This window comes from Lathamus discolor, chromosome 2 (assembly GCF_037157495.1).
Source record: "Lathamus discolor isolate bLatDis1 chromosome 2, bLatDis1.hap1, whole genome shotgun sequence".
NCBI lineage: Eukaryota > Metazoa > Chordata > Aves > Psittaciformes > Psittacidae > Lathamus > Lathamus discolor.
In genome coordinates, this window is record NC_088885.1 from 100,952,306 (window position 1) to 100,964,810 (window position 12,505).

Consider the following 12,505-nt stretch of genomic DNA (forward strand, 5'->3'; position numbering starts at 1 on the left):
AGTTTCTTAATTAAACTGTGCCAGAATGTGGGCTGCTTGCAATTTCATTTGGCTTAAGCTCATCCAATCTAAACTGCAGAAGTAAGTTCTTTCCTTGGTTTCCAATTCCAGATTCAAGCCAAGTCTGAGCAAAATATATGAGCAATGAGATCAGTCAGCGGGTATGAACTTGAGTTCTCTGAGCCTGAGCTTCAAACCCACAGTCTGAGTGTAACATTGTTGCTATCCTAAGCAAGCTGGAATGGGACAGGGAATAGCAAATTTCTTGCACACACTTAAAATAGAGCCACCACTGATTACCTTATAGCACAAAGAATAAAATACTGAATATGCATGCAGAACTGAAACTTTCTTAAAGTGCAGAAGACAGCAGAAGGTGGTTTAAACATTACTTCAGTCTATACACAGACCTGGAGCCTTATATTTGACAGTGACTGGTTGCAAAGTGCATGTTTCTTGTAATCATTTGAAGTCAGTTCCTGCTGAGTAAGGTGGCTGTGAATCTGGAGTTTAGAAATACTGGGGGTTCTGCAATTTGTCTAGAAGCTGACTTCTATCAGTAGTCAGAGCAAAAATGGAAAATGAAGGAGGGAGCTGCTGACTGACTGTGCCAACCCACCCAGAATAGTAAAGAGCTGGAGAAACCTCCTCATCCCAAAATTCTTCTGTCTAGAACAAAGCCCGAAGGAGGAAGTGGATAAGTTTATTGTACTAGGTTTTGAAAAACTTCAGACGTATCATTGTGTACAGCAGTGGATAAGCAAAGGATCTCTATTTATGAATAGAAAATAAGAAAATTAAAAGAATGATAGTATATTTCTCACTTTCTGTTAAGGGTGCAATGTTGGAGGATAATATCAGTGACAACTGTTTATCTGTATTGGATGTGTCAGCAGTTTTACAAGAACTGCCCAGAAGACAGAACTCATGTTTCTGCTCAGGTAGCACTCTCTTTGGTGGGCAACTTTCCCAGCAAGGTACCATTGTGTCTTGCTTGTTCCTTGAGAGATTCTGTAGGGAAAAAAACCCAGTCATCACAATTGGACAGTAATAACAATAAAAAATTCACAAAGATGAAGTCCTGATGCTGGGAAAAAAACAGTAAGCAGTGCTTATAATCAGAACCTCTGGGCAGCTTGGGAAAGGGCATCCTAACTATAGACAGGCAAGTATGAATTTGACTCCAGTCCAGTTGAAGTCATCTATTCAGAAGGAATGAACAAATAGTGACCTCTGTATGTACACCGTAAGAAATAAAACTGAGTTGGAAGCAAGTTAGGAAAAGTGATGCCTAATCCTCCTGCCCCCCCCCCCCCCAGCATTCTCCTAGGCAAACAAAATATCTTTACAAATTCTAGGATGCAAGACTTAACAAAAAGCTCAAGAAACTGAAAAGATTAAATAATGAGTATCTTGTTTTGACAAATCACTGCAGTATTGTTAAACCTGAGCTGTCTATAAGTGGTGACATTTGTTTCAAGCACAACTGTTGTGGAGCAGTGAGAGGGGGATGGACAGCACTGCGGAGGGGGTAAGGGCGAGCCTGGCCACAGAGGCAGGACATGACCAACAGGGAGAACCAGGTGGGCCTGGCCATGGCAGCTAAGTTGTGATGGTGGCTGGGTTTGCGCGTGGCCCCAGCTCAAGCCGGGCAGCAGCTTAACAATGCACAAGGCTGGGATAGTAAGAAGTGAAGGCAAGTGTGGGACAAAAGTCCCAAGTGGGACTGACACTTGCATATTTACAAAGGGTAGGTACTACTACCTGGTAGAGGCTCTAAATGACCTGTTACTGTTTTCACAGTGGGCCCATGTGCTTGATGAAATAGATGTTGCTTTTGGCTCCAGGTGCCTGATTTAGGATTGAATATAGTCTGGAGAGACTGGGTTGTTGCACATGCATTTCCTAGGCAGCTAAGAGGAAACATGCAGTGAAGCAAATTGCAAATCTACAGGTCTATATAAACCAATCTGACTAAACCAAAACATTTTCTGCTCTCAAATGTGAAGCAGAAACTTGTGCTCTTGGATGAGACCTGAAAGAAAAACAGTTTAAACTTCCAGCGCTGGCAGACTAACTTATCCTTGGTTTTCGGAGGCTTCTTTATCAGGTATAGAAGAAAAGCTTTAAATAGTACACTAAAATTTAATAGAAGTCATTTGAGTAGTGATTCCTGAAATATTGCAGAAGCATGGAATATAGGGATCAAAACCCCTAATATCCATAGACAATTTTGCAGGCTTCAGATGAGCTCTATCTCTGAAGAAGGTCTGAAGCTTGCTAACATACAGATAAGCAAATGATATTATGAATGAAAATAACCCAATATATTTATATTGCAGCTGTGGAACGAGGTGAACAAATGATGTTTAAAGAAGTAGAAGATACTGTTTACCCATGCTAAACTATTAAAAATACTTCTTTGAAACAGTTTTTGTTAGATGAAGACTCAAGACAAGTGCATGTGTAGAATCATGTATGTAGAATGCCTTCTAGCAGGCATGATATACACAAGCCAGAGTAGCACTGACAAAATGTACTTTGAGTTAGTATGAATCTATTCCATTCAAGGATAGAAAAATAGCCAACCTAAGCAACCTCAAACCAAATAATTGTTAGGAAATGTGATTAAAAAGCTACTGATTAAAAAAACATCTGCCAAAGAAGACAGCAGAATCAGGATGTGCTCTACAGTTTTCAGCGCTAAGAAGCAGAACAGCACCAAGTAGCTGTAAAGGTTGTCACTTGCAGGCATTCTGCCACTGTATGAGAGGAAAAAATGACAGAATAAATGTCAGTTACTGGGGGCTCATAAAAGTCTGAAGAAGCAAATAGGACAAAGCAAAGAAATCCAAAGAGCTTCATTTGTCCAGGAAAATGGTATTTTGATGTCTGATCCTAGCTGTGAATCACAGGGTGTTAGAAGTACCATATAAGGTTGTCACCTTTGATGGACAATATTCTCCAAGCCCCAGCTGAGAGGAAAATATGAGGTATGGAGTTATCTGTTTGCACAGTATGGTTCCAGACTAGTAACAGCAGGCCCCAAAATGTCAAAAAAACCCAACCCAAACCCAAACAGAAAACCAAACAGAACATGTCCTGTTAATACTTTCAGGCTGAAGTAAAGTGGATTAAAAAAAAAAAAATAATAACCCCTCCCCCCCCCCCCCCCCAAACCCCAGTTCAGGATCCAAACAATAGGATAGGCCATTTTTGAAGACAAATCCAAACATTGTAAGTATTTTAGCTTGATATATTTCTAGCCTTCTTGCCTTGTGTTGTGGTTTAACCCCAGCTGGTAACTAAGCACCACACAGCTGCTCTCTCACTCTCCCCCAGTGGGATGGCGGATAGAAAACTCAGGTTGGGTCACTGCTGCACTTACAGTTTCTTGTAAGGATTATCCTCCACTGTTTCATATAGTAATTCCTGTCACATGCAACTCAAACCATGGGTGACAACAATTTTAAAGTATTTCCATTACAATCTCCACCCCAGTCCCATTGGGCCAGGTTGTAGGGTTTAACATTGCAATGAACTCCTCCTCTTGCCCTTCCACTGGCTTGCACTTATCCACAGACTGTAGTTCTTCTGGGTGTACCTGTTCCAAGTATCCACAGTCTCTTCAGGGTATAGCTGCTGTTGCACAGGCTTATCCGCAGCCACAGTCACTTCGAAGTACATCTGTTCCAGTGCGGCCTCCTTCATGGGTCACAATGCCTTCAGAGAGATACCTGCTCCAGCATGGCCTTACCCACAGCCACACATCCTTCAGAAGTAAATCTGCTCCAACATGGCCTTACCCACGGCTGCAGTCCCTCCAGGGGCGTACCCTCTTTGCTGTGGGCTTTTCTGTTGCCACATGCTTTGAGGTACTCCAGCATGACCTCTTGCACTCCCACCAGTGCTTCAAGGTGTACCTGTGCCTGCATGGACCTCACAGCCACAAATGCTTTGAGGTATAACTTCTCCACTGTGGATTTATTCTTGGGCCACAGTCTCTTCAGAGGTATACCTTCTTTCGCACAGACATAACCAGAGCCATAGACAATTTGAGATGTACCTGCTTTGGCATGGGCTTATCCACAGCCACAGAGACACCTCAAGGTGTCCTGCTCCTGCATGGACTTACCCACAGGACACAGTCCCTTTGACTCGAGTTCCAGCCTGTCCAGCACAGCAGCACAGAAACAGCAGCGATGCCCTGGCCACCTGCCATCCCAGGCGCAGGGCCATGGCTGTTATCAGAATGCTCCCAGGCACAGCAGGGAGGTGATCAGCAGTGCAGTGCTACGGCGAGCAGCAAAAGTGAAGAGCACCCACTAGCGAGCACTAGACTTTAATATACAGCTAGGCAAGCAAGCCCGTGGCAAGCAGAGGAGCCTGCCAATTAATAGGTGAATGGCAATAACAGTCCACAAATTTGATCTAAGACATTCCAATCAAACCTCGAACCCTTTGAGCCCCATGTTGGGCATGAAAAAGGACTATCGTGATTTAACCCCACCTGACAACTAAGCATCACACAGCTGCTCTCTCACTCCTGCCGACAGTGGGATGGGGTAGTGAACTGGAAGAGTAAAAGAGAGAAAACTTGTGGGTTGAGATAAAGACAGTTTAATAGGCAAAGCAAAGCCATGCACACAAGCAAAGCAAGAAATTAATTCACTGCTTCCCATGGGCAAGCAGGTGTTCAGGCATCTCCAGGAAAGCAGGATCCCTCACGTGTAATGTTTACTTGGAAAGACAAAAAACTTCATTCCAAATGTCCACCCTTTCCTCCTCCTCCTTCCCTCAGCTTTATATGTTGAGCATGATGTCATATGGTATGGGATATCCCTTTGGTTAGTTAGGGTCAGCTGTTCCAGTTGTGTCCCCTCCCAACCTCTTGTGCGCACCCAACCTACTTGCTGGTGAGGTCATGCGAGGAGCAGAAAAGGCCTTGGCTCTGTGTAATCAGTGCTCAGCAATAACGAAAACGTCCCTGAATATCAACACTGTTTCCAGTACGAATCCAAAGCAGAGCCCCATGCTACCTACTATGAAGAAAACTAACTCTACCCCAGCCATGTGCCTAATCACATAAACCTGAACAAGGCACAGAATAAAGCAGGCACTGCAACTGATCACTGTGCAGTGTGGAAAGATGGGCCATTTAACCCCGTCTTGTGCTTACAAAAGAATTGACTGTAACTAGAAGCTGAATATGTAAAATTTGGATGTTAGTCCCTGACGAAGAGAAGGTTTTTGTCTTACACCTAAATTACTTTTGGCAGGTGAATGATGGGCTTTTTTGTTTGTTTGGTTTCGTTTTAAGGGACTGAATATCTGTGCACATAAATTAAGTTTGATATGCTGGGATATGGTTTGAAGCTTTTTCCTGACTGGCCTGATCAATCATGTTGTCAGCCCTAAGCTTAAGTGATTGATTAAAAAGCAGAACTCATCAAAAATGATTCACTATGAAGAGATTATAATCTGACCATTTTACTGAGGTGATACATTATCTATAGTTTAATTCCTTTTTTTTCGTGTATGCAGTCAGAAATCTCTGTTGTTTTCAAATTTAATTAAAAAAATAGTAAAACTTATCCATCATTTGCTTTTTTAGTATTATGTTGACAATACAAACCTTAAAGGTGACAAGACAATTATTTGAAATGTTTGACAGTATAAATAGATATGCCACAGTTGCAGTGTGGCTTTCTGAGTTTTGTTCTAATGGCATTGGTATTTACAACCACATCTCAAAACTCAGTAAAAGTTAATATTGTGCACTAACAGCCTGTTCTTCTAAGTGACATGGAACTGATGATTTCAGGGAAGTGTCTTATTAAAACTTTACAACAGAAATGTGAAAGAAGAAGATATGAGAGTTATGCTGCTTCTTTCAAATAAGACATCTTCAACAAGAATGTGCCAATTGTGTTAATATAGTGTGTCAGTATCTATAGAAATGTGCATTCCAAAAGTTCTTATTGTCATCACTGAAAAAATAAAAGCTTAATGAAGGCAGATGGTGGTATTTGAGGTTTTGATATTTTTGTTTTTTTTTTTTTTTTTTGGGGGGGGGGAGGAGAAAAATTTCTTATCCATTATCCTGCTGGTAGAAATAATAACTAAGATCTCAGTAAATTAAATAACCTGAAATATTAAAGATAATTTTTCTCTCACTTTCTGCTTATTTTTAGTGAGATCCACATGCCAGTGAAAGTAATGAGAATATTGCCACTGATTTCAAAAAACTATGTGCAGGAACATTTTGCTTTAGATAACAGTATATCATATCATTAGGTTTATTCTTTCCCTGGGGAACTCAATTTATTAGTCATTTTCTTCTGCCAGTGTGGGTCTTACAGCCGGTGACAGGAACAATGGCAAAAATGTAGTAATAAATCCATAAAAATTGGCAGAGGTGTGCAGATGCAATTAAATTATTCCAGCTCTTTAAAACAGAATCTGATCCAGTATCAGGCTGTCAGTTTGTGTAATCAGTTTCCAGGTTTTTTTTAAAATGCCTTCAGTCTTTAATCCATAGGTCTGACCCAAATAAGTAAATAGAAAGATATCCACAGATTTTAGTGTGCCTTGTATCATGTCCTTATTACTTTATATAAAGTTCTTGAAATAGTCATTTCCAAAAGAGATGTTGAGAAGGAAACTCCAACTCACTTCAGAATATCAGGAATTTATTTTCTCTATTTTATGAAACTTTATAACATTGGAGAAGGTGCCATCTTTCTTCTAAAGGATAGACATAAATTTATAAGTCAAATTTTTCTTTCCAGTGCTTCCAGTACCTACCAGGTCTATATGTGTTACGATCTTAGCTGAATTTATCACATACAGGAATGAACTTGCATGACTGACAGCAGAACTAAGGCTTGGGAAGAATTGAAAATTATGGCTTCTTCACTAAAAGACTCAGAGAGAAATGCTAAGTTATTGTTCTCCTGATTCCTTCTTAGCACTTATAACTGCTACTCTGAGAAATATTGTACTATTTTATAAGGCTAGTCTGCCACCAGAAAGTAGAGAATGTCAAATGATAAGTCCATAGATATAAGACTATGGGTGTACTGTTCTATGAACAATCTGCTTGAAGAGATCAGAAATAATTGATGAATGCTGGAAATTGCTGTGAGAGCTGGTATTTTATAACCACTGTAAGGATTAGCACACATTTCCTGTAAGAATATAAACAGACATAAATTACATTGCAATATTGAAATGGGATAACCTATGCAAGATATATGTTTGCTTATACATACACACATACATACGTATGTGTAAATGTATATACATATAAAGCAGCAGGGTAGAAATAGAGAACAAATGAGCAAGTGTAAGAGGTTTTTGCCCCATTAGGTAAAGTATAATTTTACTGTTGTTCTGCAGTTGGACTTGCTGAAGTTGGAGTAGGTAAAAGCTTTCCTTAAAAGTGAAATGTAATATATATACATTGCATTATATCTCTACAGTATATCTTATCTTTATATGGCATATTGTAAGGTATAGATGGTATACACATAATATCATATATAGCATAAAAAGAATGGTTCATGAAAATAATATGCTGGAAGCCATCTGTGCTTCTCTATGAGACATTTATATGACATGCTTTGCTTCCTGGAAAGCAGTCATTTTGCATGACTGGTATTGCACAGGTATTGCACAGGTATTGCACTACCTGTGATGAAGCTGGCTAGCACTCAAGTACCCATCAGAGGCAGGCTGCTTCTGTTAGCAGAGGAAAGGAGGAAGCAAGGTGCACATTTAACTCCTTACTCTAAGTGAAACTTTTTGCAGAGATGGACTATGGACTACCTCAGAAGCTTCACAAGAGAGGGTGGGTACCAGGGTTTCACAGCACCTGTTACAGTCTTGTTTGAGCAGGAGCAAATGGTCTCTAGGACACAGCAGCAGCTCTCTGGTGTGTTCTAGCTATGGCCAGCTCTTTGGTGTGGGTGTCACAGCTCTGTCTTTTCCCATACCTCCCACCATCACATATAATCTTGCTCTGGCAGGACAGCAGAGTGCCTGCACTGGGTGGACCCCAGGAGCCACTAATGTAAGAGGGTCTTATCAAGCTATGAGAGTGAAGAGTAAGAGCTCAGTTCTTCATGGCTGTGTTTGAGTCAATGACTGGTCCAAAATTCTTGTCTGCAATTCTCTCACTGGACTTTTGCTGTTTATTTTTGCTTGGTTCCAGTTTAATTTCTCCACATTTTCATATACTTCCTATCAGAGTTGTAATGATTTCTAGGAAGCAGCTGGCAGCGAAGGTCAGCCATATGCCTGGTGGCCATGGAAGTGGCTGATGCTATATAAACAGAAAAGAGGAAGAAACACACTGAAGATGAGATTTACCTGAGGGGCTGAGGTAGTCAGATATCAGTAAGATAGAAATGCTCTAAATAGCTGCAGAACACCAACAGCAAGTATTTGGAGCATGAGTCATGGAGGGTCAGGTGCCTAAGCACCTGGGGAAAGGAGGAAGAGACTAAAGAATGAAAGAAATACTTTTAAAAAGATGTAACCGGTGCAGATGAACTTCATTGAACATTCATGAAATTCATTTTCTGCACTGAACAAATCTTCAGAATTCAAACCAAGAGTATGACTCTTCCAAGGAAGTAGGTGGCCTGTTTTAACAGGAATGTAAACTTCATGCTCTCCAGTAGGAGAGGAAATGGCAGGACATTTCAATACAACACACATAAAAAGTAGTGGGTAGTGTGAGAAAATTTCAGCAATGCTGTGTGACCAAACTCTAGTAATTTTTGACTCCATCACTAGGCATATCAAGGATGAGGGGGTCATTAAGAACAGCCAACATGGTTTTATGAGGGGGAAGTCATGTATGACCAACCTTATAGCCTTCTATGAGGAAGTGACTAGGTGGAGGGATGAGGGTAGAGTGGTAGATGTTGTTTTTCTTGATTTCAGTAAGGCATTTCATACTGTCTCCCACAGCATCCTCATAGATAAGCTAAAGAAGTGTGGGCTTGACGATCAAGTAGTGAGGTGGATCGAGAACTCATTGAAAGGAAGAAGGCAGAGAGTTGTGGTCAATGGCGCAGAATCTAGCTGGAGGTCTGTGACTAGTGGAGTTCCTCAGGGGTCGGTGCTGGGACCGGTGCTGTTTAATATTTTCATCAATGACCTGGATGAGGGAACTGAGTGCACCATCAGCAAGTTTGCTGATGACACAAAACTGGGAGGAGTGGCTGACACACCAGAAGGCTGTGCTGCCATTCAGCGAGACCTGGACAGGCTGGAGAGTTGGGCGGGGAGAAACTTGATGAAATTTAACAAGGGCAAGTGTAGAGTCTTGCATCTGGGGAAGAACAACCCCATGTACCAGTACAGGTTGGGGGTGACCTGCTGGAAAGTAGTGAAGGGGAAAGGGACCTGGGGGTCCTGGTGGATAGGAGGATGACCATGAGCCAGCAATGTGCTCTTGCGGCCAAGAAGGCAAATGGCATCTTAGGGTGCATTAGAAAGGGAGTGGTTAGTAGGTCAAGAGAGGTTCTCCTCCCCCTCTACTCAGCCTTGGTGAGGCCGCATCTGGAATATTGTGTCCAGTTCTGGGCCCCTCTGTTCAAGAAGGACAGGGAATTGCTTGAAGGAGTCCAGCGCAGAGCCACAAAGATGATTAAGGGAGTGGAACATCTCCCTTATGAGGAGAGGCTGAGGGAGCTGGGTCTCTTTAGCTTGGAGAAGAGGAGACTGAGGGGTGACCTCATCAATGTTTACAAATATGTGAAGGGTAGGTGTCAGGATGATGGAGCTAGGCTTTTTTCAGTGATATCCAGTGATAGGACAAGGGGCAACGGGTGTAAACTGGAGCATAGGAAGTTCCACGTTAACATCAGGAAGAACTTCTTTACTGTAAGAGTGACAGAGCACTGGAACAGGTTGCCCAGGGGGGTTGTGGAGTCTCCTACACTGGAGATATTCAAGGCCCGCCTGGACAAGTTCCTGTGTGATGTACTGTAGGTTACCCTGCTCTTGTGGGGGGGTTGGACTAGATGATCTTTTGAGGTCCCTTCCAACCCTTGGGATTCTGTGATTCTGTGATTTTTCATTCCACTTACAGGGGTGGAGCAACCAGTAAATGAAATTTAAAACACTATGAAAAGTATTCATTGATAAAAGATATTGCCATCTGAATTTCGTTTTGCTATTAACTGTTCCATTTTGTAGAGATTAATACAGGCATCTTCCTTAATTTATAGTATTTAAGAACCAGGATACATAGCTAAAGTAGAATTTACTTAACTGCAATTTAATTGAAGTAGATTCTTCTGAGTTCTTCTGGAGGATGGGAATGCTGGAACATAGTAAGGATTACTGTAAGGAATAACATACTAGAAAAAGGTGAGACAAACAAAATGATAGTATACCAAATTTCATATGCTGGCAAAAATTGTTTTACAAATATTCTTTTGAGAGGGACCAATTGCAAAGCATAACAAGGAATGAAAATGTAACATAATACACTACCTGAAAAGGATCATTTAAATATCTGGGCTATTACTAAACAGTGGCAGACTGCTTAATAATACGTAGTTCTCAAACCATAACAGACTTAATATATTATCGAGGTGAAGTGGTGAGCTCTGCTGCTGCAAGGATATACTATGTTTATGTACTTTATGTAAATCCAGAGAAGCTTTTTAAGCAATTGTTCTATGTATGCAAAACAACTGCCTGAAGTTAATAAGATTGTTTGTAAAGAAGTGTATCTGATGTCTAATATAGTGGAGTTTCTTTTTGGTTGTTTTGCAAGTGAAGATGTGTATAGCTGGATGCTGAATATGCTTACTGGCTTTTTATGCCATTTGTACCCTACTTCGCCTTTCACCTTTCTGTATCATTCTTTTGAAATTTCCTGGGTAGGCTTGGCAGTTTGATTATGTATCATGTGCCTTTTGAAAATATTACCTGTCCTCTCTGTCACTAGAATGTTCGATATTGCTTGTATTATTGCTTTTAAAATGAGTGGTTTTCCCTATTAAAGTCTGGATTGAGTTGAATATCAAATAATAGCATTTTCTCTTCAACCCTGCTTCTTTTAGGGTAGATTTAAAGAGTTCTTTGCAAAGGCCAGTGCATCTATTACTTTTATGAGAGAGCTTAGCTTGCATGCAAGAGACATTTCAAAAAAAACCCCAAAACCCAAAAAGCTTTCTAGGTTTCTGTCAGTTTCCACAAAATACAACTGATTTCAACCCTGTTAAATTATGAAAATATGTACCATAAGGTTTTGTTTAGAAAAGCTGAGATGGTGTCCAGATTGCTGGAAGAAACATGAAAATATTAGTGATCGAGTTCTGCCTGGCTCCCACATTCTCACTTCCTGAATCAGTGTAGCTGAGACATATCATAAGGATGACACATATTGACTGTGGGGAGGGAGCAGCAATTATTTGCCTTATTATATTCCATGTCAGGCATGTAATAGAGCAATACTGTGCCAGCCAGCGAAAGAAGAAATTTCTAGCTTGTCTGTCCTTCAGCTTGAAGGACCATTGTGGATACTTCTCAGAGTCACGTGTATATACGGAAACCAGCACCTCACTGCAAAGAAGAGCAAAAATGTTGAGATGTCCCTCTAGATTCTACTTTGAAGCAAGACAAAATACCAAGAACTATAAACACCACTCAGTTTCCATATTAATGCCCTTGCAAGGAGGTGACTATGATTCACCACCTCCAGAAAAGTTACTGTGATGGTAGCTTTGTGTGGTCTTTCTCCCACAAGGTAAAGCAAAGGTATTTTAATTTTTTTAGTCATTGTCAAGTGTCTGTACATGTTACTTTTGTCATTTGTTTATTTCATAGATCTATTTGCGATTCTTGGACTATGAAATGCAGAATTCCAATGAATGTAAAAGGAATTTTGTAGCTGTCTATGATGGAAGCAGCTCCGTGGAGGATTTGAAAGCAAAGTTTTGCAGCACTGTTGCTAATGATGTAATGCTGCGGACAGGTCTCGGTGTAATCCGCATGTGGGCAGATGAAGGCAGTCGAAGCAGCCGATTCCAGATGCTCTTCACATCCTTCCAAGAACGTAAGATCCTAATCAATGCATCCACCTCTCAGGCTGATAAATGATACAAGTCCCCAAAACTGTTAAAGTTTCCTTCATGCAGAGTAGTCACTGAAGAATGTTTCCAAACAAGCTATGAAAATATTCAGAACAGGTTTTATTCCAAAAATGTATAGCATGTAATACTTTGTAACACAGCAGATAAAGCACTGGTTTAAGAGACAGAAAGGCAGGTGCAAGTAGTCATGACCTGTCCAGTTGTATGACCACAACTTTTATGGCTGCTATGTCTCAGTTTTCCCTTACACAACATGGAAATACAGTTCTGAAAGTTTTTATCAAACCTGAACTTTTTCTATGAATTCGATTTTTAAATCTCATTATGACAAGCATTTGAAAACTACTTTAAGATTACTTTATCACAAATGGTGGGTGTAGATGTGC

The 12,505-nt window shown here is 40.8% G+C and overlaps 1 protein-coding gene across 3 annotated transcripts in view; it reads left to right on the forward strand.

Annotated features, from left to right (window-relative positions):
• The window catches only part of NETO1 (neuropilin and tolloid like 1), a 71,970-nt gene that overhangs the window by 39,871 nt on the left and 19,594 nt on the right, over positions 1-12,505 (forward strand). For all 3 annotated transcript variants that reach the window (XM_065667901.1, XM_065667902.1, XM_065667903.1), the window contains exon 7: positions 11,854-12,082. In XM_065667901.1, the coding sequence (XP_065523973.1) occupies positions 11,854-12,082 (229 nt within the window). The remainder of the gene's footprint in view (positions 1-11,853; positions 12,083-12,505) is intronic.